Here is a 27,572-nt window from a genome sequence, read left to right as displayed (position 1 = left end):
CCACTGCAAGTCTTTCAACCTCAGCATGATATGGTTTTCCTATGCAAGGTTGCACTGTAAGCAGGCATTCAAAAATAGTGGTGTGGCATAATCAAATGTTATTTTTTCAAAGGAAAAAAAGAGTAAAACTTCAATGAGCATACTTGGATCTTTAGATACAGTGGTACCTCGCAAGACGATGGCCTCGCAAAATGATGAATTCGTATGACAACTTCCAGCACTGAGCAGGGGTTTCCTAGCCTGGAGCTCGGGAGGGGGAGGTTCCCTTGTTGTTAGACGGCGGCAGCCAGCCATTGTTCAGTTTAATGGCTTCCCTAGGGTGTTTTGGGCACTGATGCTTCGGAAGACAGCGATTTAAAATGGCTTTCCTATGGGCGATCTTCACACAACGACGACTATTTTCCCCATTGGAACGCATTAAACGGGTTTCAATGCATTCCAATGGGGAAACTCTTTTCGCAAGACAATGATTTCGCTAAACAGTGATTTCAATGGAACACATTATCATTGTCTTGCGGGGCACCACTGTATTCTACAATAACTCTTTAGCCTTTATGTAAAAGTTTGCAGCTGATGTCTGAAGAGCATTCCTGCATAATTTCAGGAATTATCAGGGGGTATAATAATCTATTAATTTAACCCAGAGGCCTCTTGTATGTGTGGGAGCTGAGCTGGTGCATGCAATGTATACAGTATCTAGGCTTTTGTGTTCACTGTTGTGTCATGAATGGCACATATGTTTTATGCAAGTTTTGTTTGTATTTATGGAGTAGTTGTAGTAAACAAAATAGTCAGTGCTTTGGGGATTTCTGCACCACTCTGCAGAGTCTGCTGAGCTTGGATGTGTTTCTAATCATTTTGATTTGGGATCAATAAATATAACTTCAATATAATGGAAATACTTTTTAAAATGTAGGTGCTGAATGCTTAATGAAAGGTATTTATTTTATACATTACACAACTTTATTGTAGACAAACAAAAACAGCCTAGTCTTCTCAGTTTGCATTTTCTCTTTCAACAGAAATTTCAGCGCTTGCAGAAGAAAAACTTTGAAATGAAAATCCAAGTAAAAAATCAGAGAGACAAGGGACAAAAGAGAAAGCGTTCCAGAAAAGGTGTTACATTTTCAATTAATGCAAGTGCTGGGAAATGCTTTTAGTTAAGGGTTGGTTGAAAACACTTGTGTGTAATCATGTTCCAAAATGATTTAATATGAGGTTTGGGTGGCAGCAGAGACACACATTTTGTGGCTTATTGAAGTTCAGGATTTCTGTGATTTGGTTCTGATCCAAAGGTATAAAAAGAGATGCAATTATACTGTGGTCAGTATCCAAAGAGCTGCATGGCTAGTTTCAGGTGCCCTAAGGGGTTTGGACATGTTTCTAGACCAGCAACCCCAGGGCCTCATGAATTTGAGAAGCATTTTATAATAAAGCAGGCGGGACTGTGCTTCAATGAGAAAGTCAAAGGCCTTTGGGCATGCTTGAAAAAGTGCTTTGAATCTTGGTCCATTTATGTAGTGCCTTTTATATGCCATATGCTTTACAGTGTTTGTCATTTATTCTTTCTATTACGTAGGTCATTCTAGTTTTATTGGCAAACTAAAGTGAAAGATAGTGACATGCTCACAAAGTTTTTAATCATAGCAGCATAGCTAGGTTTTAATTTCCACATTTAGGTTTTGTACATGACTTATTGAACTTCAGTGGTTCTCCTGTTTATTTTGATTGTAATACTATTCAAAATTTAAATAACTAATGAGTTTTCAGGGTGATATTTGAACTACCATTTGGATTATTTTAGACTCTTAAATGATTTAGCTTTGTGATGCTCTCTGCCAGGAACCATCTTGTCAAACACTCTTGGCTCCACCATAAGGATTCTGTGTGTCAGTTACCTCTTTGGGATCTCCCCATTAGAGAAGATGCTGATGGGTTTTACATTTCTTCTTTGTTCAGTAGTATGCTGATAGTGATCAGTGTTGTCAGTTCAAGTAGAGCTGGGCTTCTGTTGTGAAAGAAAGAGGTGGTCCATGTATACCCTTTGCCCTCTCTTGAGAAGAAGCACTTTGAATTGGGGCCACTGTATGCTCGATTTAAACTACTGGAACTAACTTCAGTGTAAAGATTACGCTAATTTTAAATGTGTTCTTTGATCAGCAGCATTCTGTTAATATATGATCTGTAATACAATCCTGTGTAGGTTTTCTTGGAAGTAATTTTGTTACGTCTAGTAGTCTTACTCCCAGGATTACCATTAAAGTTATTGTTTATCTTGTGCTTAAGCTAATAATGTCTCGGTCAATGTACCACAGTTGCATCACTGAGCACAGAAGGATTTCCATAGGAAACTGGAGACAAATTGTGGTGCTGCAGATGTTACTAGAGTGCTACTCCCACCGGCCTTAGCCAGCATAATCAGTTGTAAGAAATAAGGAGAGTTTGAGTTGCAATCCATCATCTGAAGGGCCGGACCCCCCACCTCAGGGTGCAAGAAAGACATATCCTGGACTTCATTCTCTCTGTGCATCCATACATACCAGTGTAGCAGCTTGGTATTGGAGGTATGCATGGCCTTCCCTTCCATGTAAAGCTAGGCATGTAAGTTAACATAAATGATATATCCATGTATTTGCACTCTGGGGGAACAAAATGTTGTTATGAGAACTCAGTGCTGGGTGCTCAGTGCTGTACTGAACTTAGACTTGAAATTTCAAACTGTATTTAAGAGTATTTCTAACAAATATTAAACTTAAGGTGTTTTTCTCCTTTTTAGCTAAATTGAAAAAGAACAATCAAAATATAAATGAAAGGTATATCAAAATTTACTATAATCATATATTTATTTTCATTTTTATCCTACAGAATTCATTTTTATTTTTCAGTCTTCTTCCCCTTTCAGTCTCTGTAATTCCTGTTGACTTGTTGTAATATGTCTTATACTCAAAAGGGCTTAGTTGGCTCTGTCAGGCATTTTTATTTCCAAATTCAGTTGCAATAATTGGAACTGTAGAATAAATAAAATGTTTTCCTCTTTCCATTAAACATAGATAGGTGGAAGTTGAGTGGATCATATGCACTTATGTATCCAATGTTAAAACAGTAACATCTTGTTAATATCATGAGAAGTTTACAAATAGAAGAGCATAGTGTGCTGAAAACATCTGTGGATTTGAATGTATTGATTGTAAGAGTATGTTAATACATGGTGGCCAGATTCCTTTTACTTATTACTATAGTCATAAGTTCATCAGTGTACATCTCAGCAGCTAATTGTCAAGTTGGTCTTTGCATTTGGTGCTCCGCAGTTATATGTTATTGATCAATAACGAATGCAAACACTGACTTCTTAACTTGTGGCAATTTGCCACTGAAATTTACACTGATGGCCTTATGCTGACATAATTCTTCAGTTGGATTCTGGCCATTCAAATAGTCAATACTTTGTTTTCCTCTTAACATAATAATCCCATATAACTGCTTTATCTTTTCTTCATTGCAGCCAACAATCGGTACAGGAAAGCCAGTTGAAAGAACTCACTCAGTATTTTGGAATCAATGATAGGTTTAAACCAGTTGCAAGCAAGGAAGCCCCTCCTAAGGTGACATGTGATACGTTCATCAATTTAAATTTGTAGCTTGCCCGTCAATTAAATGGACAGTCTTCAATTGAAATAACTCTTGGTCCCCTGCCCTGTGGCAGAGCCCAGAGTGTTCTCTCTTTCAACTCTACAAATTCAGGAATATTCATCATTAGATCCAAGTATTCTTCTAGGGAGGAGGCAAGCAAGCTCTGCAGCTGCTTCTTAATTGGTTGATGGAAGGGCCAGATTGCTTTGCATTTGCTATTGTGGTTTACCTAGAATCTGCGGAATGCAACTGATACCAGAGGCCAGAATGTGCGTTGTTTTAGCCTTGCAGTCCCTGGCAGTACATACCCCAATACAGAAAGTTTTGCCTGTATTTTAATTCCTCACTTTTTAGAGCAAAATCAAATTCGTCCTTTAAATACGAATACTGCACTTTTAAAAAGAAAAATATGGGCATAGTTGATACCCAGACAATGCCACAAACTGTCCTTTTTTTAGTATGTGATCCTCATTATGACATTTGTTACAATATTGATTCATCTGAAGATGCATCAGCACTGGTTGGTAAAAGTAACACTCCAGCAAAAGCTTGTGCCAAATAAAATGTTTTTGTCTTTAAGGTGCTACAAGATCCCTGCTTGCTTTTGCTGCTACAAACTAACATGGCTATACCCATGGAATATTTTTGACTGTTGGAGGTGAAAGTTAGGGTTAGACCTCAGCCACATTCTCAAGATAGATCCAAAATTATGTGTATAACTAGAGATATCAAAATGCAGAGCCCTAAGTGTCTCACCAAATTATTTCAGAAGACTTCTAGAAAAAAGTTTAATGCACCTTTTAGGGATTTGAAGGGACGTGGTGGTGCTGTGGGTTAAACCGCAGAAGCCTCCCTGCTGCAGGGTCAGAAGACCAGCAGTCGTAAGATCGAATCCACGCGACAGAGTGAGCTCCTGTTGCTTGTCCCAGCTCCTGCCAACCTAGGAGTTCGAAAGCATCTAAATGCAAGTAGATAAATAGATACCACCACGGTGGGAAGGTAACGGTGTTCTGTGTCTAGTCGCGCTTGCCACATGACCATGGAAACTCCCTACGGACAAATGGTGGCTCTGTGGCTTGGAGATGGGGATGAGCACCACACCCTTGAGTCGGACACGACTGGACTAAATGTCAAGGGGAACCTTTACCTTTACCTTAGGGATATGAATTAGAAATAAGATACGGACTGAAGTTACAAAAATTGAGAAAAATCACTACATTCAAACTAACAAACCAGGATGTGTTTTTTTAAAAAAACAAATTAGAAATAAGGTTTTCATAGCTGCATATTTTTATGTCTCCACTTCTCCGTTCTAGGCGTATTACTTGAAAGTAAGTTGCACTAGGTAATATCCAGAGGAAATTAATCATGCTTTAGTCCTACTGGATCAATTCAACATGCAGTAGTCCCTCTAAGCTGGGCATGTGTGTGCGGACACCTCTGCCTCCCTCCACACATCTGTCTTCCTCCTCCACTCAGCGATCATGTTAAGTTCCGGTCACTATGGAACCCTGCATGGGGGGGGGGGGGGCGGAGTCGTGCACAAGGAAAAGCCAGAGCCCCACCCAGCGAAGCTGAAAGTTAAGAGGGTACATTGGTAATAACTAACAGTCTCTCTCTTTTTAATGAGACTAAAGCCTAACTCACTTCCTCTGAATCCAGCTCATTAATTGTAAAAGAGGAGGCTTCCATTTGATATGTTTTGGGTGGGAGTATTTATTGAGTTACACTAGCATGATGCAAAAGAAGACTTCCTTTATCTATAAAACTTGTATTGTTTTATTTGCTTTTCTTGTCTGTCAGAAGACCTGGAATATTGTGTTCTCATTAATGCTAGGGATCTAGTGCAGTTTTTGACAAATGCCAGATAGCACTGCACAGCTAGAGAGGCTGTTGGGCATGTGATATACAGCTAGGACACTGACTTATCTTGCTTGCATTTTTGTTTCTATGCAATTGCGTAATGCAGTAGGATGCTGGCCACTATTTTTTAACAGCCAATAAAATGATTTACTTTTCTTTGGTGCTTCATTAAAAAGTATATTGGGTGATCTGCTGCCTATTTGAATGAGTATAGGTAAAGGTAAAGTTTCCCCTTGACAATTTTTGTCCAGTCGTGTTCGACTCTAGGGGGCGGTGCTCATCCCCATTTCCAAGCCATAGAGCCAGCATTTTTGTCCGAAGACAATCTTCCGTGGTCACATGGCCAGTGCGACTTAGACACGGAACACTGTTACCTTCCCACTGAGGTGGTCCCTATTAATCTACTTGCATTTGCATGCTTTCGAACTGCTAGGTTGGCGGGAGCTGGGACAAGCAACGGGTGCTCACTCCGTCGCGTGGATTCGATCTTACTGCTTGGTCTTCTGACCCTGCAGCACAGGCTTCTGCGGTTTAGCCCGCAGCGCCACCATGTCCCTTCAGAATGAGTATATCTAAAGCAAAATGTCAGATCTACCAAGCAACTTTTATTAATTGAAAGATGACAATCTGCTTGTAAAGTCTTAATGACAATATCAAAATGTAATCAACATTCTGTTTCCTTCCCCCCCTCCCCTCCATTCTTCCGATATATTACAAGTGGAGTGTTCAGTAAGGATGAACCTAGAGTTTGAGGGCAGAATTATTATTATTGCATTCATTAGTGGGCCTTCATTTGTAAATGTTAAGTCAAGACAAGTCAGGATTTGTCTGCTATTAAAGTTCTTTCTTATTGCTTGTTTTTAGAGATTAAAAATTTAGCCTTCTTTTCTTTTACACTTGACAATTTACAAGCTTGGATTCAGTAATATAGTGAAGTGGAGTGGCAGCAAGCCAGAATTCACTTTTTGGATAAAGATAAGATCTAAGAATTGCAAAGACACAGTGGTAATTGCCATTCTTCATATTATTTGGCACATACACATCATATTTTATTCAGTGAAGCTTCAGGGATTGAATAGATAAGTCAGATATTGAGATAAAATTTCATTGTGGCAGGCATAAACTAGTCTATGTATTTTTTTAAAGTGTAGTATTTAACACATAAGGTGGAACATAACATTTGTTCTGTAAGCATTTAGTGGTATTGACCTTTAAAATATATAAAATATATTTCTGCATATGATACAGAAATTATAGCTGTGTGAATGAATATAATAAATTTCCTTTGGCTCATGTTTATATGTTCTGTTTATATTCTAGAAGGAACTGTTATTTATATATGTATATATATATTTTATCCTTTCAGTCTGGTCTTGAAATCAGCATAGACAGATCTTTAGCTGAAGGAGATATTGCACAAGCTGAGGAACTGAGTGATAGATTTGCTACTCGAGAGGTAAGTTTAGGGTTTTTGTGTATTTTATGATACAGATAACAAATATAGCTATGTGTTATTCTCGGATTGTTAAACCTTTATTGTTTTGTATCCAACCATTTATTTTCAAGTATAGGTTGTAGAGTGTAGTTCCTTGAGAAATGTTGTGAACGTATCCTGTTTTTGGAGCAGACCTTGATTTCCAGTTGTAAACCAAGCTGTACACGGGTGAAAGTGTTCAGTAGGCATAGTTAAGTGGAGAGGGGAATTAAAAGCTCTACCCACTACTCCCAGTCATAACAGTGTCCCAGAGTTAGTGACATCAGCACTGAAATGGAAGTCTTTTTGCTGTTGCCAAGTTGGTGGCTGGGTGGTGAGGAAAATAGAGCTTCACAGGACAACTGGGGAGCAGTTGAGAGCCACAAGTATTACAAGTTGCCCAGCTGTGGTTTAGATTTATGTAACAACATTTATACATGACAGCATACCATGGTTTATTTAATCAGAAACTAGGTGGTGCTTGCTGTTGAAGTGAGGGAAAAATTAAGAGGTAGCACTGCAGGTTTAGAGAGGTTTATTCCTGTATTGCTTAAATACTGTTTAGGTTTAGTCTGAACCAGGAGATTAAATAAACCAATGTTACGAGAGTTCTATCATGGGCCAAGTTACAGAAAATATACACTTGTTAGTAACTTATGACTGAAGCTGTAGGCTTACTACTTGAAGAAAAGTAATATGGACTGAGTTGTGAAGATTCATGAGAACAAAAGCTGTGGAAAGCTATGTATGCATTTGGTAAGACATGCAGGAAAAGCTTCTGAAATATCTGGAAAGGGTAGAGTTGATATCTGGTTTGAAGTAAAAATGAAGGACTGTGTTTTTAAGGACTGTTTAGGAGACCAGTAGGCAGGGTGGATTTGATTTTTTATTTACTATAAATCGTCGTTTAGTCGTGTCCGACTCTTCGTGACCCCATGGACCAGAGCACGCCAGGCCCTCCTATCTTCCACTGCCTCCCGCAGTTGTGTCAATTTCATGTTGGTTGCTTCACAGACATTATCCAGCCATCTCATCCTCTGTCGTCCCCTTCTCCTCTTGCCATCACACTTTCCTAACATTAAGGTCTTTTCCAAGGAGTCTTCTCTTCTCATGAGATGGCCAAAGTACTGGAGCCTCAGCTTCAGGATCTGTCCTTCCAGTGACCACTCTGGTTTGATTTCCTTTAGAATTGATAGGTTTGTTCTCCTTGGAGTCCAGGGGACTCACAAGAGCCTCCTCCAGCACCACAATTCAAAGGCATCAATTCTTCGGCGGTCTGCTTTCTTTATGGTCCAGCTCTCACTTCCATACATCACGACAGGAGAGACCATAGCTTTGACTATGCGGACTTTTGTTGGCAAGGTGATGTCTCTGCTTTTTAAGATGCTGTCAAGGTTTGTCATCGCTTTCCTCCCAAGAAGCAGGCGTCTTTTAATTTTGTGGCTGCTGTCTCCATCTGGAGTGATCATGGAGCCCAAAAACGTAAAATCTGTCACTGCCTCCATATCTTCCCCTTCAATTTCCCAGGAGGTGATGGGACCAGTGGCCATGATCTTAGTTTTTTTGATGTTGAGTTTCAGGCCATTTTTTGCACTCTCCTCTTTCACCCTCATTACAAGGTTCCATAATTCCTCCTCACTTTCTGCTATCAGAGTGGTATCATCTGCATATCGGAGGTTGTTGATATTTCTTCCGGCAATCTTAATTCCGGTTTGGGATTCCTCCAGTCCAGCTTTCCGCATGATGTATTCTGCATATAAGTTAAATAAGCCGGGGGACAATATACAGCCTTGTCGTACTCCTTTCCCAATTTTGAACCAATCCAGTTCTAACTGTTGCTTCCTGTCCCACATATAGTTTTCTTAGGAGATAGACAAGGTAGTCAGGCACTCCCATATCTTTATGGACTTGCCATAGTTTGCTGTGTTCCACACAATCAAAGGCTTTTGCATAGTCAATGAAGCAGAAGTAGATATTTTTCTGGAACTCTCTGGCTTTCTCCATAGTCCAGTGCATGTTAGCAATTTGGTCTCTTTTACAATAAATAATTGATTTTTTATTCACCCTGTCAGTATCCTGCCAATAATTGATTTTTATTCACCCTGCTTAATGTTGCCTTTAAGCCGTGCAGGTGCGCGTGTTAATGCCCATTTGCTTCCTGTTGCTGCCAAACCATGCAGACAAGGGGCAGAGCTCTTGCACAGTGCGTTGGAAAATTAGGGGGTATGTTGGCACTGACCAACACTTGACTGTTTAGCAGACCAACAAATTTGTTTATTAAGAACACTTTTATCCCTACCTTTCCATATACAGTGGTGCCTCGCTTAGCGATCGCTCCGTTGAGCGATGAAATCGCTTTGCGATGGACTTTTGGCCATCTCTGGAGCGATCGCTTAGCAATGTCCTCTATGACTAAAATTCGGGGAAGCGATCATGGCAAAGGGAACTTTTTTAAACAGCTGATTGATGGTTCCAAAATGGCCGCGGCAAAAACAAAATGGCCACCGCTGTTTTGCCTCGCTGTAGAGGCACCTAAAATGGCCACTGCTATGGAGGAATTTCGCTTTAGGGTAAGTTTTTAGCCCATAGGAATGTATTAAACACGTTTTAATATGTTCTTATGGGCTTTTTTAAATCGCTTAGCGATTAAATCACTTAGCGATGTTTTTTCCGGAACGAATTAACATCGCTAAGTGAGGCACCACTGTATTGTCCATAAAGAGCAATTAAAATATTTATAACTTTTAAAGCTTGTCTCTTAAAGACAGTAAAGGAGGTGCCCATTCACTTCTCAAACCATAGGATTCTCCTAAGTCCCTATCTTAATCTGCGGAGTACCTGAAATGCTTTTCCTTTGGAAATATAGTGCTTAATAGTAGGTGAGATTCCTCACGAGCTCAGTATCGTTTTGTTTCTTATTATCTGTTTATCCATTTGACTATTTTTTAAGTCCAGTGTAGAAAACTAACACAAATAAAATTCAAACTTAGAAAACATAAGAAAGATTACTTTGTAACTATAAGATATCACCCCTTAATATTTTTACATTTAACAAAACTGTTGTTGCAGATTTTTTTAAGACTATGTCAGAATGAGTGTTTAATGGATGGGTATTTTAGAAATCAAGTACAGTATATAGGTTTTTGATCAGTATTATTTCCTTTTTTGAGAAGCAGTAACTGGGACCTGCTGATAAGGCCTTTGCTTTGAGGCACAGATCCCTGAGTTTTTAAAGCTGCCTCCTCCTTTAATAAGTGAATCTAATTTTTCATGTATAACATTTATAAACCTGTGAAACCGATAGAGCAGCATCAGTATTTAGGAGAGAAGTGAAGCCAAAAATAAAGAGATGGCTAAGAAGAAACTATAAAAACATACTCTGAAAAGCTAGGGAATCCCAAACATAGCTGTCAATGTACTATCATTATGTCACAGGGAAAAGCAATTTTTGTGGAATCAGATTGCCTTAGAATTGAAGATGGACTTAAAGAATGTATATTATCTGGTGAGAGACTGACTAGAATGAGAAATATATATTCTTGAAGCATGAGTGACAATTTTGAAAGGTTCTTGACTAAGGAGCACTTGATGTAGTGTATTATGCTTTAGCACTGTTGTATTTTTCAAGATGGCTACTATTACATTGATGAAACAGCATACCTTAAGAAATGCTTCATATCCCTAGGATTGCACTGACTACTACATTCACTTGCTAGTACTTGAAGATTTTAAACAGTTATAAACTTCCCTGTGACCCTTCAGATTTAATTCTGATGAGCTCAATTTTCCCACCCTACTCCCTACCACCCCAAAATGATAAAACATTTGAAAAGTAAATGAATTTGTTCAGGATACCCTGGATAGAAATGTGTTTTGTCTGTGTCTAGTTAGAATTTAGACTTAATTTTATTTATTTGTGTCAATAGAAAATTAAGTAAGAATAATGAAAGTTTTGCTTATGTTTTTATGGGTGTGTCCAATTTCAACATAATGTAACGGTGGTAAACTTGATGAGTGATTTCATCAACATTTGTTTTGGTAGTCTGGTATGTAACAAACTAGTTTGTCCCTGCGTAGTTTGGAAACATTTAAAGTATGCTGAAACAAGATTTCTTTTAAGGAAAACATACTGGCAGTTTCTCAGTAAGGCTTGTTCTTCTGACTTTATGAATGCTTTTCACCAGTTTTCAGATACAGTCATGGACATAGTTCTCTGCATTTCATTTTTGGGTTCATATTTTTCCATTTATAAGACGACTTGATGTACTGTATAAGATGACCCCCCCCCCCCAAATTCTAACCCCAAATTTGAAATTTTGACTGCTGCTTAGCCCTTCCTTTTGCTAAGCCCTGGGGTAGTTCCCCTCCTTCCCATCCACCCTCCTGCCCTTTCCCAAAAGATATTCATGAGATTTGGGACATTCTCTGGAAAAGGGTAGTATGAAGCATGGAGGACCCCTACTGTCGGAGGAGTAATAACAAATGCAAACCTTAGACTCATCTTTTGTTTGTGGAAATGCCTCGAGCTTGTACAGCTGTATATTTTTGTCCAGGCTGATGGACAAAAAGCTCAACTAAGCCAGAATGTGCAAGATTTCTGCAAAATGCCTAATTTGTTAATTGTTTTTAAAAGGGGCCAACAAGCCTTAATTTTTGACATTAACATTGAGGAGAAAAAAATATAAATTTAATGATTACGTGTAAAATTATTGTTATTTTTAATTAGAGGTGGACACAAATCGCTAGCTTAGAGTGGGCACTCACTGGAGATGGTGCAGCTGAGAAGTGCTGGGTACTTGTTTGGCTGAAAAACAAACCGGTGCAAAGCACTGAATCAGTGGTTCATGCTCATCTCCGTTTTTAATCATTAACAAGTAATCCTGACTTAATTTGCAAAAACTGTGGGCAGGAGCACTATCTATGTAGTTCTTAATTTTCTCTTTCCCAAGCACTATTCTAAGCCTGATCAATCATCTATTGCTTGTCCCTATCTTAAGTCTCCCTGTATGTGTTTTTTCCTTATAACGTACTGTAGTGTTCTCAGTGGTCATTGTCCCTTCCTTAGAATAGACTCATGGAGTTCACTTTTCCTCTCTGCTGCTTTTCTTTTTCATCCTGCCTTCCCTCAGTGTGCACAGTACCTCCAGCCTGTGCTGTGCTGGCAACTCCACAGAGGCCAGCACCCTCACCGGGCAACTCTTATCTGCTCAGGTAAAGGCAGAAATACAGTACAAGGAAGGCAGGATGGGTAAAAGGAAATAGCAGAACACACAGCACTGTAAAGTCTCAGCTTAAGGCAAGAAGGAAATCACATAAACCAACACAACACTGAACATCTGTAACAAAAGGCCAAAATCCTGTTGCTTAATGTAGTAAATCACACTAGAGTGGTCCCATTGGACCAGTGGGGATTTAGTGAGTCATCTCCTCCATGCGTTCCATTGATTAAATGTGCCTACTCTTACTATGCTGAAATAGGTCGCAGTTACAGTGGACCTACTTGAATCAGTGGAATTTGTAGAGGAGTTGATGCATTAAAGCCCCGCTGATTCAGTCGGCCTACTTGTCTATGATTTACTACACTGAGCACCAGGATTTGGACTAAGTAGCCTTCTCATTCCCTCATCTCCTGCATTTTCCATTTGCCACAGAGGCATAGTGTTCAAAGCAAGTCTGTTATCATCCTGCTACTTTAAAAATGAATGTATTTGAAACTTTTCTAGGTTAGAAACTACTGCAGAAATTGGGTGTGGAATATTTGTGATTTTATTTTAATACAGTACACATAACACATTAAACCTACCATGCTTTTCCTGAAGCTGGGGACTAAGCTATACATCAGAGATAGATTAAGTGTGGCCAACAGAATATATGTGACTAGAACCCTCATTAAATTTAATTAAAAAAAAACCTAATTCTGTTCCTACAAGCCTCTAGACATGTTAGTTTTCATACTGGGTGCCTTGTCCTCAAAGGTTCCCTCATCCTCTCTGCAAAAAAAGGATCAAAAGCAGATATGCTTTATTTGAGCACATACTGTTTCATTTTGTTTTCCTTTAAAAATATGAGTTTTCAGTGGTTTAGAATGAAGAAGGTTGCAGAAGCTAGAATTTGCCCCACAATCATGCATACATTGGCCATACCTGCTACAGGTGAGTAATATTATTTGTTGTCTGAGGAAATTGCGGTTCATAATTATTATGTTAGACATGCTAAGATGATACCTCCAGGAGCACAAGAAGGGCTAGTGACCCAGTTTGAACTTTGCCCCTGTGAGCGCTTCAGTATTCTTTTTCCAAATTTATCCTTGTAAAGGTACTGCAGCTGATGCAGGGAAGCTAATGGGTTTATCCTAGAGAACTGTAGAAACTATAGTTTACACTTTTCCTGGCAGCAATCGAAAACTGTCCAGAAATTAAACTTGGTGTTTCCGCTCCTTAAGAGGCCTAGGAGCCTCCTTTATCAGGACACATTTGAGAAAGAGAAAGGTATTTGTGGAGAAGATTGTCATAGTTTGAGGGCACTGAATCTTTAGTAGAGCCATTAGGAACCAAGGGCACTGGGTTTCCCATGATTCCAAACAGCAAGCATGCATAATCACTTGATAAGCCTTCTGAGCAGCTGAAGCAATTCAGGGGGAAAGTATGGTGGTCTCCTTGTGAATTACAGGTTGCACAGGAAGCATGATATTTCAGTGTCACTACTGTTATTTTGTTCTCTTTCTATAATATTTGATATTTCTAGTCCTAAGTAGGCACAATTTTACCTATAGTATTGTTAGATAAATTGTATTATCATGTGTTGATGTTTTCTGGTTTCTTGTGGAAATTGGGTGTCTTTAATATTTCTGAAAAAGCATATGGCAAAAAAACGCTTACTATTTTATATTTAAAGTTTTCTGGTTAGCTTCTGACTTTATTAATACTATGCACTGTCTAATAGTGTATTAGCCTTTAGGCAATCACTTGAAGAGAGAAAGACTTGAATAGATTTGATTTGTCTATCAGAAGAAACTTTGAAGTATCTACTCCTAAGTTGAGTTCTATTTTGATCACTAAGCTTTACTTCCTGGAAAACAGTACAGGATTATAATCTAAATTAGCTATTGTTATTCTCTGAATAAGAGCAGTGCTAACAAAACTGTTTAAATATTAGTCTACTGGTTTCTGGCACTTTGGTATGAGAGGTTTTACAAGCTATAGTTCTTCCTGTTTATTCCTTTTGAAACATTTAAAACAATGCTTTCTAATCTACTTTGAAAAATCTAGGAGTCATGTATTTTAGCCAAACTGGTATGTGCATTTTTTATCAGTGTAAATTTGTGCCATTGATATCTATTGCCCCACCTGTCATGCTAATTTCAATCATACTTTTAAAAAAAGGAATTTAGTGTTGGTGACAGTGCACACTACATTTATGGCTGTGGTAGTAAAACATTTCATTTCTGAATTTTCAAAAAAAGTATACACCTTTAACAATTTTCAAATGTAGCAGAAATTCCTATATGAAATACCCATATGAAAGTAAATGCACAGTATTCTGCAGTCTACACCCTTTTCTATAGCACTTCCTTTAGAAGAACATTGTGCCGCATTTAAGGTAGTTCACTGTTCCAAGTCCTCCATACAGAGCACGTTACCATAGTCTCTCGAGACTGAAGGATGCCAAAATAAATGGTGTATCCAAAATGAATTCTTGTATTGTCCTCATTACAAATGGTGTAAATTCTAAAATCACATGCAACATTTGAATTAATATTAGATGCTCAAAGGAAAAATAATGTAGAAGAACCCATATGTAGCATGGAAATTCCTCTTAATATTTATGTTCAGGGAGGAAAATAGGGACAAATGCACTGTATTGTTAATTTTTCTCACCTCCTTCTGAAGGTGTTTCTCTTCATTGAGGTTGTTTTCTCTTAACTCCTGTCATATAGAAAAGGTTATCATCTAGGATTATATTCATATGCTCTCTTAATTATGTATATCTTCTTTTTAACAAACCTTAAAAAAGATTTCAGATGTTACAAGTCTAATTAAAGAGACAAAGCACAGTTTATACTGTAGATTTTTTTTTCTGCAGTTCAATTAATCAGCATGTTTTCTCTTTTAATTAAAACCATTTTAGTAAATTAAAGCCCACAGCAAAACACATATATAATTTGTTTGTAATTAGCTCTTAATTGGTGGTAGTTGAAGCTTAGCACCCTTGGTTTCTTTCTTCATGATTGCCATTTTATTAGCAGCCAGTCATTAATTAATCTTTTTTTCTAATTAGCTTATAAAACTGTTGATGGCACATTATTGTAAATGTGATTTTAAGTTCAAAGCTTGTTAATAAGCTTTCTTACTTAGAAGAACAGAGATAAAGAAATTGCTGAAAACAGTACTACAGTTCTTTTTTTTTTAGACAGCCTTCCTTACAAGGGGACTATGTAAAACATCTAACAGCTTATGGTTAATTTTTAATGCTGTTTTTATGAATGGAAGAATTTACTTGCATATAAATATTTGAGTCTCAAACAAAGCTCAAATATAAGAATATTTTCATGTCTGTGCTACATAACGGTGTTGTTTATACATAATTTGATGTTTTAATACCCAGCAATAAAATCCCAGCAAAGGTATTATAAAGTATTTTGCAGTAGAAGTTGAACAAATCATTGACAGCAGATCATTTTCAGTTCAAATTCTACTCAATATTCTTGTTTGCTTTATATATTTAATATACATCAGCAATGGATAACATTCCATAACATAAAAGGAGAAAATCATTGCCTTGGGCAGAACCTGAAATAACTAGATTCATATTTGATGAGAAACTGTAATATAGTATTAAAAGCCTGTTTGGTTTCTCTGATAGACCACAGGATGCTTCAGGACCTGTTAGAATAGAGATGTTCTGTTAAAACCCCTTTGGGTTTAGCCTTTTATAGATGATACCTATATGTGACATTTCTGAATCTAGCCTTGAATGTTCTGTCGCATTATTCATCTTCTAGAGAGTATGTATTTTACAACAGGTCTTTGAAATAAATCCTTATCATTTTTGGGGGAAGGGTTAATATTATATTGCCAGCCTGGAGGCTGAAGGTGGTGCTCAAAAGGTAAAAGAAAGTTATTTGTAAGACCAGCCAGAAAATACAATGCAACACACTAGAACCAATGCACAGCTCAACACAGAGTTATCAGCCATTGGCCACCAAAGGTCAGCCTAAGCAAAATAGCTTTGCATTGCTCCAAGTAGTAAGCTAGAGTGGTACTTATGGACATTTCCAAAGGGAATGAGTTCCATAGTTTTCATAGTGTTACAACTGAGATGGCTAGCTCACATTTACTCAGTGTTCTAATTTGATTCATACCTGGTGACTACCAGGGAAGCATTTCCATTGAATTTCAAGGGACATGGATGGTGGATCACAAATGGTTCCCCTCTGAACAATTCAACAAAATATTAAAGGATTTTTGTTTTTGTTTTTAAAAAGAAAAGTTGCACTAAATATCTTTTGCAATGGAATAAGATCCTATGTGCCCCTTTCACCTCCCCAACTTTGTTTACTATTTCAGCTATAGCCATTTCTTTGCACTTTCAAAGGGTTTTATGATGCTGTGCAAGAAACACTAGAAAGGGATAGCTGACGAGGAAAAAATTAAAAATTGGATAAAAAGTAAATGAATAATGTCATATTACTAAAAAGATGAGAGGCTAATTTGTGCCGACTTTTTGCTAATTTTGTTCAAGCCTCAAAATGAGGAGCTGTCACCCGTTCTGTGTAGCACTGATGACAGTGCCAATGATCCATGAAATAAGCTGCCGCTGGCTTTGTTCTGATAAGAATGAACAAATCTGCACAATGTACGGCTCCCTGAATCTCATTTTCATACTTGCATGCAGGCTAAAAGAAATAAGCTGTTTGCAGGCTTGATTAATCAGACATTTGAGGGGGTTTTGTCTCTTTGATCTCTTTCGTCTCCTAGGTAACTTGCTTGACATTAATGTTGAGCTTGAGTAAAGACAATCAGGAATTGTAGACCAAACTGATATAAAAATTAAAGACCTTAGCACTTTAAGTACTTCAGTAATGGTTCCGCTTTACTTCAGAAAACATCTGTTTTCATTTAATTAAAGAACAAAAGCGAATAGCATAAATATTTTTCATAGAAACCTGTTATTCCACCAAAAAGTTTAAGTATGATAATTGGCTTTAAAAAATGCCTTTATACTGTTTGGAAAGAGATGAAGATTCAGTCATTTGTTACCAGGTATGCTTGATGGCTCTGCATATTTTTTATGTGAAAAATAATGGATAACAAGTTTGCCGTTATGCTGTATTAAGCTGCAAGAGCAAGATTTTTGAAACGATTATCTCTGAACTTCAATAGGAGTGATATTTGCCTCCTAGAAAACTTACTTGATTAAAAAAGTTTGTCTTAAAATTTTATACTATGTTACAAGGATGAACCGTTATATCTACATTACTTCGCAATATGATTTACACACTTTAAACCTATAAAATTGAAAGGAATTTTAAAAAAATGTCGCAGTGCGTTTGCTTGAGGTTATGCAGACGCTTTTACAAATCTTCCAAGTGGCTGTAAAGATGAATGCCTCAAGGGTCTAGCCAGGGCCCTGCTTTTCCAACCAGCTAAAGCCCTTATCTTAAATCCAAGCAAAGTACCATTAATCTTTTTGAAAGACCTTTTATGGCTTTTAATATATCCCAAATTAGAACATTTTACACCCTTGGTTCCTGAAATGTGGTGATAAAAAGCCTTTAGAGCTTAATTTTCCTTACTGCGTGCTCTGACCAATTTGCAGTTCTTTGTGATAATGTTTAGACACCTTAATTAAAATGCAGCAAAATATTGGATGTTCTATATGGAAAACGCTGATACTTTGACTACACGAGAAATTGTTGTATGTATTTTTATTCATGTTATATTGCTTCTTATAACATTGTATTTTGCTTTATAATCTGATGACCTGAAACATTTTTTTGGAAAAAATGTAAGGCCCATTGACCTAGATTTGTGGGGCTTCTATTAGGAGAAAAAATGGCTCTGTACGGAAGGTTGTTTATGGGAGGGCAAAATATTTAGCCTGAATGAGATGGTTCTGTCTCGTTTCTTCTCAGCCTATTTGTCTTTTCAGTGTTGCGTGCTACATTTTATGCCATCTTTAGACGTTAACATTAATGCAGCAAAGCATTTTTCAGTGCTCCCTCAACAATAATATGGGTCATTTAATCTATTATTATTATTATTATTATTATTATTATTATTATTATTATTATTATTATTATTATTATTATTATTATTATTATTATTATTATAATAATAATAATAATAATAATAATAATAATAATAATAATAATAATAATAATAATAATAATAATAATAATAATAATAATAATAATAATAATAATAATAATAATAATAATAATAGTATTTATACCCCGCCTATCTAGTCATTTCGACCACTTTAGGCGGCTAAACTTGTATTATGCCAAGGGTTATTTTATTCCACAGATGTCTACAGAAAAAGGCTGGAATCCAGAAAAGTGTGTCTCATTGTTGGAGATAGAGGGCAAAGAAGTGCATACCAACTAATAGTGGGAAACTAACAGAAGGACTATAGTCATAGGTCCTCAAGGTTTCAGAACTAGAGAGATGATCTAGGGACATTATAAGTACTTGGCATTTGCATTGGCATTCTAGAATTTAAAGACATGTTTTAAATTTAAAAATCTTTCAGTCCATGGTTCTGTGTCAACGTACTTTAGTGTAAGCTACATTGAGCTAAGAGGGACTTACTTCTGAGTAGACATTAATAGGATTATATAATTGTGCTGGTATGCATATTGAGCCTAATTGCTACTTATCTGGTTTGTAACTAAAATACAGTGGTGCCCTGCTAGACGCTTACCCCGTGAAACGATGAAATTGCTTGCTGGTTGTGTTCCTAAGCATGTGCCCAATCATGCAGTTGGATACCTGCTCAGAAGTGCAACAAGTTCCTCAATGAGTTCAAGACTTACAGAATTTCTCTGATTTAAAGATAAATCAGCAGTAAGATTCTGAAGGCTTAATGTTCTCTAGTAAAACGCAACACCAGTGTGATGTAGTGGATAGAGTGAGGAGTGAAAATTCATGAGATCTGAGTCAAAATCCCTGTTCATTCATGAAGACTCACTAGAGAGGGGTGGAATCTCTTCAGTGTCTCACATACAGTGGGCCCTCTACTTACGAACAGCCGTAGTTACGAATGTTTCAAGTTACGAACCCAATCTCATAGAAAACAGCAGGCCCTACTTACGAACATTGCCCAAGTTACGAACCCGATCAATAGAAACAGTGGGCCCTACTTACGAACCTGTGGTTCGAGTTACAAACCAAATTAAAAAAAATGGTGAGGGAGGCAGGGAAGGAGCGAAATTTTAACTTTCAGTTAACTGTTGGCCAGCGCAGAGGGTGGTTGTCTGCTTCCTCACTCTTCCCAGCATTTACAGAGTGGATAGACAGTCTTCAGACTGCCTGGTACTGCCTGGTACTGGTACAGTGCTGTACAGACAGTACAGTACAGTATTCTTTTTTCTTTTTTCTTTTTTGCTTTTTAAAAAAATTCGAATTTTTTATTTTTGACATTCCTTTTTAGGTTAAAAGGAAAAAAAGAAAATAATTCTGCCCCTAGTGGTAGGAACGGATTAACTGACTTTGCATTAGTTCCTATGGAACTAATGATTCGAGTTACAAACCACTGCTCGACTTAAGAACCAGAAACAGGCGGAACAGATTAAATGGTTTTCAGTGCATTCCTATGGGAAATGCTGATTCGACTTACAAACTTTTTGACTTACAAACTTCCTTCCAGAACAGATTAAGTTTGTAAGTAGAGGGCCCACTGTACCTTGAAAACCCTATTAAGGTCAAGTATGACATGAATATCACAAAATCAATGAAGTGCATCACTAATTCATTATCCTTCAAACCAAAGTGAGGTTTATAAGTATTAAACAAAGATCAAAAACTTCTCAATGGGAGCATGTTGGTGTAAAGGGAGCCAGACAGTACCCACCTGCAGTATTTAATATAAATATATATTGATTTATCTAATGAGTAAGTCAATGAGTAGATGAATGTGACAGGTGGTTGAGAAGGTTTCAAGGAAAAGGTGACATACTCAGCATAGTGGGTGCTGACTGTCATCTTGTGTGGTTTGTAAGCCATGTACCCATGTCACCTTTTATACTCTTCTTAGTATTTGTATTATTGAAGACACAATTTCTGTTTTCAGTAGTGAAGAACACTTTTTTTAAAAGTTACTTTTAGGTTTGTTGAAACACATGGCAAAAGCAGTCTTGTGTCAGTTCTGTCTATATACTGAAGTATATTTAAGAGTAGTATTTCTGGATGGATTGTGTCCTTAATCTGGAATTGCATTTGAGGCCTTGATTAAAAAAAAAAAACAATAAAATCAAAAGTCCCCATAACTGTTTCAGATATGAGTAACTTAGGTATGTACACAGGTGGTCTTTGGAGCTCAAAAGGGGCCATAATATTATGTTTCCACTGTAGCTTTTTGTTAGGGAACAAGTTTAACAGTGACTGCCCATGTCAATTACGATAATGGAACAGCAGTATGCCACTATATGCCACTTACTCAGGGCAACAGTGGAATAGAGTTGCTGCCTTCACAATCTGTTTGTATCATTTCCTGAATAACCTGGTTGGCCACTTTGAGAAATAGAGTGAGGATCTAGCTGGGACTTTTGTCTGGTGTAGTACATCTGTGTTTATGTTCTTGCATGATGGTACTGGTTAGTATCAAAGCTTTTCAATTCCTTATACCTTTAATTTGGATTCCAGCTAGCTATTTCAGGCTATTTCACTCATATCCCTGTAACCCCTTGGTGGGAATTTAATTTTTTGTGGTTTACTGCTAGATGAAGAAAGTACATAGTTATGTAATATCTTGAAGTCCTCATGTTTGACTAAGAAAATCAGAAAACGAAGAGAAAATTGATTAGTAATTGGATCTTTTTTCTGGGTTAAATTTTTTTTTTATCCTCTATTACTATTTGACTTTCAATTTTAATTATTATTTTGTGTTTTTGTTTTCATTATGACTAACTTGAAAATATAAGCTGGTTGTAATAGCAACGTGGCTGGTAATGGTGGAAGAGCGTAAATGTTTAAATAAATGTTTAAGTTAGGGGTAGGGAATGTTGTAATCCTTCAGATGTTATTGGACTACAAGAGCATCAGCCCTAGAAAATATAACCATTGTTGATGGATGATGGGGATTCAAGTCGAAGAACATCTGTATGTCACACATTTCTCATCCCTGGTTGAAATCAGAAATGGGCAACTCAGCTGGTTCCAGGGGCCATTTCTGCCTTACCTTAGACTTTGCAAGGTGCTCTCTACCAATAAAAATACTGTACAGTGGTGCCTTGCTTAACGAGCGCACCGTTTAATGAAGAATCCGCATAGTGACCCGGTTTTTTGGGTCACTAATGCGATCGCATTGCGATGTTTAGATAGGCTAAACATCGCATTGCGATCATTTCTGCACCCGGCGGCCATTTTGGGAACAGCTGATCGGCAGTTCCAAAATGGCCGCCGGGTGCAGAAAATGGCCGCCCGCACCATTTTCGCGCCCTGCCCTCGCTTACCAAGGGCGCAAAAATGGCGGCGCTATGGAGAATCTTTGCAGAACGGTGAGTTTTAAGAGCCATAGGAACGCATTAAACTAAGTTTAATGTGTTTCTATGGTGTTTTCCGTTCCGGATAGCGATGTTTCCCCATAGCGACGGTTAATCCAGAACGGATTAACCTCACTATGCAGGGCACCACTGTAATAATGAAGAGGAGGAACCAAATGGCCAATTGCTGTTTGTCCATTTATTGGCTAATTTAGAAAAAGTTCTGGCCCTTTTTTTAGAAACAGGAAATGATCATTTGGGGATCAGGAGATTGCATACGGTCTATTAGCCACATGTTCCCTACTTCTGGTCTAAATGCGGGGGAGGGGGGACAAAAAGTATTTTGTCTCTTCAAGTATTTTGTGTGTGGACTTTTATAAGTACTGTGTAGCCTTTTGATTAACTAACTGAAGAAGATCTGAAAGCAGTCATGCTGCCTAATTCTGGATGAACTGTTCTTGAAGGAACTCAAGGGCAGCCTTAGCTTTAGTAGATAGAGTATGTTGTTGCTGTCACAAGTTTATCTCTACTTCATTTTCAGACTGTACCCAAAACAAATACTGCTTTTTAAGTATAACTTCAGTAGTAGACACTTGAACAATATATCTGAATGATGTTTTGTTTTGTTTTGTTTTATGTATTGTGACCCTATTCTGCTTGGAAAAATATTGAAAATATCTTCCATAAAAATTGGGGCAGACTTCACCATATTTCCGCTTGCTTACTGATGGATGTGGGACGAGTGTTAGTCATGTAACCTTTTCAAAAAAATCTTAAGTAAAGTTACTTCTGCCTTGGCTATCTTTTCAAATACCTCCTTTGGATTCATTTGTGTTTGTTTACTTCTCAGCTTGGAGTGAAGATTGCCAAAGCTGTAGCTTGCCGAAATTTTGTGAAAGCAAAGCAAGATGCAGAGGCTTCACAACAGGCCCAAAAGAAAAAGAAGCTTGCTTGGGGGTGCGTCATTGGTCTTCTGTATTTAAGACTAATAGAGATTCTGAGCTAAATGTTTTCTTCCTTCAATTTGACTTGCACTAATCCTTGTTTGTTTACACTGACCTTGGCTTTTTCCTTGAGTAGTACATCTGTTTAATGTAGAGTCTTTACTACAACTGATACATTATTCAAATGTTTATACTTTCTCTTTTGTGATTGGTAGAGTATTAAAAACCTTGTTGCAGTTTAGCTACTGCTGCTAAATGCAATTTGATTGGAAAACTCCCCAAAGTGTACTTCAGCAGATACTGACATATGTTTGTGTTTCTTTTCAGATTTGAAGCCAAGAAAAGATGGGAAACGAAAAGCAACATGGGATATATGTAGCTAGTTGTGCCTAGCAAGGAGGAAGAGGGGTGTTGTGTGTGTGTGTGTGTGTGTGTGTGTGTGTGTGTGTGTGTGTGTGTGTGTGTGTGTGTGTGTGTGTGTTTGAAGCTGAGGGGAAGGGTTTGTTAGTCCTGAAGATAAATAAATGATATTTTCATTTGTTTTTATATGCATTATTTGTGCAGCTGGATGAATCACTATGGAGTAATTTAGGTTTACATTCCATACTTTGTTTGTTATATCTCAGATAATCTTCTTTTGGCCCTTGACAGATTTCCAGTGTATTCCATTTCACAGATCCTCAAGTATTGGGGTTTTCATGCAACTGTTACAATTATAATTTTAGGGTGGGGACTGTATGAAAATACACTGTTTGTTTAAAAAATGAAACAAATTATTTGAAATACTTGTATCTTTTGATAATGGATCAAGTAATGATAATATTTCATCAAAAGAAAATAGTGAGAAGAATTAGCAGTGTTTTTCCTGCAGCTCCTGCAAATGTCTGTCACTTGTGTAAGAGTTAAACTGGTAAATTTTATTTACTGTTAAGCAAGATGAAATGTTTGAATGACAAGGTATGGTATTAACCTAATAGTGATTTATTGTATTTGAGTACTGTAAACTAAAACACCGTGCCAAGAAATGGTAATTTTAGGGCTTACGACAAGTCCCAAGTTTTCCATCTTCATATTGAATGGTTCATTCTTGTTTTGTAGCCTAGAGGATATTTGATTCTGCCCCTCTCCCCATCTAACACTATATTTCACAAAGATGAGAGTTTTCAATACAGTATTCTAGAGTTAACTGCAATTAGTTATATTGACAGTTAAATACACAGCAAAGTCTTTAAATCACTGGCCAAACAGGTATATACCACACAACATCATAAATCTATGAAGTCTTTAGTCGATATTTAAGAGACTATTTGGGGAGTGGTTTTGTGTAGTGAAGAGGAAAAGCAAATATTGTCTGCTCTATAATGTCACCCATGCAAACACATAGAGAAATAAACGAGAGTGTGCTGATAAGTATTGAGCCTTTCCCAGAAAAAATTGAGCCAGGAAGCTGTAACTGCCACACTATCCTACATATTCCCCCAGGAAGTCAATTCACTTGCGACATCTGTCCTGCAGCTTCTTAAGTCCCTGAAAATAAAATTCTTCCATCTGCTGGTGTAACCATTCATTTGCAGCATTAGTTGCCTCCAGAACACTCCCAAATCGTTGTCCCTTTAGGTGTTTTTTGAGTTTGGGAAACAGATAATAGTTAGAAGGAGCCAGGTCGGGAGAATAGGGTGGATGGCCATCACTTGAAAGCCTAAGGACGTCAATTTTGCCATTGTTTCACCTGCAGTGTGTGATGAGGCGTTGTCATGAAACAGGATGACAAGTTTTGGAGAGCTTTCCTCGACATTTTTCCTTGATGTTTTGCCTCCACTTTGTCAATAAAGCACAGTAATATTTTGCATTGATGGTTGAGCCCTGTTGGAGGTAGTCCACCAGAAGAACTCCCTTCTTATCCCAAAAACTGTTGCCATTTGCTTCTACCCCGACCTTTGCACTCAGAACTTCTTTGGCCTGGGGGAACCACTGTGCCTCCATTCCTTAGACCGTTTCTTTGTCTCAGGATCATAACAGTAGATCCATGTCTCATCACCAGTTACCAGTTTGCCCAGGAATTCTGACTCATTTCTTGCAAAATTTTGCAAAACAGCCACACGTTTCCTCTTTTGTTTGTTTGTCCAAAGTTTGGGGATCCACTTTGCTGCCAGATTTCTCATTTCCAAGTCATCGTTGAGAATGGCACCAACTCTCTCGCGTGATATTCTCAGATATATAGCAGTACTTTTGGCTGATATTCGGCGGTCCTCCATGATCATGTCATGGATGGCTTTCACATTTATAGTCACAGAGACAGAAACAGGCCTTCCACTGGGTTTCTCACTTTCAACACCGAAATGGCCACTTTAAAAATTGACAACCCAACATTTAACTGTTGAACATGAAGGGGCACTGTCACCCATAGTTTGTGACATTTCATCATGGATCTGCTTTGCATCTTTCCCTTGGAGAAACGGGAACTTGATTATGGCCCTGTGCTCTTCCACATTGAACTTTTCTGGAGGTGCTGCCATGATCACTTTGGACCTGAACATGAAAGATACGTTAAAATCATAGGTAGTTGATTTTTTTTTCACCATTGAATACATACAAATTGGTCAATACACCCTGAAATTTATAGCTTCTTAGCTCATTTTTTTCTGGGAAAGGCTCAATACTTACCAGCATCCCCTCGTATAGGTATAATACCGGAAAGTGTTGATAGACAAAATGTACATTTAATACTGCATATTCTAACAGCTGTGAGGATTATTTATGCACAGTACTGGAAAAATGAAGGAACACCTACGGATCAAGAAATAATTAAAAAGATATTGGACTGCGCTGAAATGGACAGACTAACACTGAAAATCAAAGGAAAAGAAGATACAAAATATTATCAAACATGGAACTTATTCTATCAATGGTTAGAAGGATGTTGTATAGATTAGGAGCGTAATGTGTGTAGTAGTTGTTTTAAAATGATTATAAGCTGTACCCTGGTGGCACAATGTTAAATCAGTATGAATAGATTTATATAATAGAAAGCCAAAAAAAAAAAAAAGATATTATATATGTGTCTTTGACCAGAATCCTATTAGTTGGGGTTCCAGTGCAACAGGGAAGATGTCATTGGTTGCATCAGTTAGCCACCAGTTAAAGGCTTCCTTCTGGAATTTCACGGTGCATGTGACTTCACTGCATTGTGTATGTGGTGTGCACACCCTGAAATTGCAAAAATAAAGTCTTGCAGCAGCAGCAATTTGGTACCCCATGATGTCATTCCCCTTATGTAGGCAAAGTTGCACAATGGGATATTTGCCATTATGTAATATATAAAACATCACATACTTGATTGCATTGTATAAAGGATTTTCTCTTCCATATATATCCTTGTCATGTTTGAGTATTCGGTTTGGAATTCCGTGACCATGTAAACATTTAAACGTACATTAGAATTAGAAACATTTTAGAGATGCATTCATGTAATGGAAAAAACTTTAGTGTAGTAACAACATATTCTGATCTCTCTGTTTAGGATAATAAAGCCTGGCCTGTGGCCTAGTAATCAGTATGTTACAGAGGTCACTATAACACGCCTTCCTTGGTGACTGTTAACCCCCATCCAACCAACAGCTTGTAGAAAGCACATGAATGTTAGACTTAGGACTGGTACTGTCTAGAAGTAAGGATTTTTTTACCTTTATTTCTCTAACAGTTTTTTCTACACAGTTATCATATGGTACTAAGAGTTGGGGAAGATATATTTTGTTGGGGACTGAAATATTTCACAGTGCATTCTTCAAATCAGTTTGCAGGCAAAGTAGTCACCATTCTGTTCTACCGCAGCTGGAAAACCATATTGTGTATTAGCCAGAATATGATTTATTGCCTGAAATCCTGTTGTGCAGCTCCACATGCAAAACAATGATAATATCATTAGCCACAGGAAATCACGATTGATCAAAATCTTCCTTTAGCATTTTCAGTGTACAGTACACAGAACTTTGTACTGTGTACTAGTTGCATGCATCCCAATATCATCTTTAATCAGCAGCAATGTGCCTTTAATCAGTGGTGATTTGCCACTGACTATATGAAGCTGTACAAAAGAATTTCAGTCGCTATTAAACTATTGTCTGAAGTTGCAATTTTTAGATGATTCTACACACTGTACATTCTGTTTAATAGAGCTAAATAATTATCTTTTGAATAAGAATTCAGGAGGTCAAAGTGAGAAAAATTACTAAGAAGGAGCTAATTTTCAGAAGTATTTTTGGTGCAAGGCCGTTTATTGACAAAATCATTGAGCAAATCTAGTTGCCTATCTTGAACATATTGCGTCATCAGCTTTTTACGATTTGTATTATTTATATTTATTTTGTAGCAGCCCTTCCATTTGATTAAGTCTAGAGAGGACACATTAACAGTTTTCTATATTTTTAAGGTTTCTCCTTTCTGGCATAGTGTAATTGAAGACATACCATCCTATGTTGCTGTATAGAAATATGGAAAGAAGCTCTTAGGGTCTCTTCATAGGAGGGTTGGTTAGCTATATCGTTAAGTATGGATGGACTGTTATAGTAATATTGCACTTACAGTATAATCCTATGCATACTAATCAATCTGTAAATCTCATTGAGCTCAACAGACTTTTCATTAGGTATGCGTAAGCTTTAGAGTTTTAAATTTTAGTTTTGGAAAAGGTTCCAAGATTAAGAAATGTGGTTTTTTTAAATTGCAAGTGTAATGAGCTGCATATGCCACATTATTTGTTTTACAGTTTTCTTGATTTGTGCAAGTTCATGTGTCTGAACGTGTAGTACTTTAGTGGCTTCAGACACCCAGTAAAAATTGTCATGACTTGATTTGATCTCTATCTTCTTAACAGATAATTTGAAACTTTCATGGGGAAAAAAAATCCCAAATGACTGCCGTGAGTCATTGAACTTCAGCATTCTTGACAATTATTTCT

General features: G+C 37.4%; 1 protein-coding gene across 6 annotated transcripts in view; it reads left to right on the top strand.

Moving 5' to 3' along the window:
• FAM204A (family with sequence similarity 204 member A) overlaps window positions 1–25,983 on the top strand; it is a 39,496-nt gene extending 13,513 nt beyond the window's left edge. For all 6 annotated transcript variants that reach the window (XM_020786519.3, XM_020786518.3, XM_020786521.3 and 3 more), the window contains exons 3-8: window positions 1,023–1,116; window positions 2,777–2,813; window positions 3,503–3,602; window positions 6,860–6,949; window positions 22,522–22,628; window positions 22,943–25,983. In XM_020786519.3, coding sequence (XP_020642178.3) covers window positions 1,023–1,116; window positions 2,777–2,813; window positions 3,503–3,602; window positions 6,860–6,949; window positions 22,522–22,628; window positions 22,943–22,994 — 480 coding nt within the window. In that variant the 3' untranslated portion in view covers window positions 22,995–25,983. The remainder of the gene's footprint in view (window positions 1–1,022; window positions 1,117–2,776; window positions 2,814–3,502; window positions 3,603–6,859; window positions 6,950–22,521; window positions 22,629–22,942) is intronic.
• Window positions 25,984–27,572: the final 1,589 nt, after the last annotated feature.

The sequence above is a fragment of the Pogona vitticeps genome, chromosome 3, assembly GCF_051106095.1.
Source record: "Pogona vitticeps strain Pit_001003342236 chromosome 3, PviZW2.1, whole genome shotgun sequence".
Lineage (NCBI taxonomy): Eukaryota > Metazoa > Chordata > Lepidosauria > Squamata > Agamidae > Pogona > Pogona vitticeps.
The sequence above is the reverse complement of the archived record's forward strand: the minus strand, read 5'-3'. Positions and strand labels throughout refer to the sequence as shown.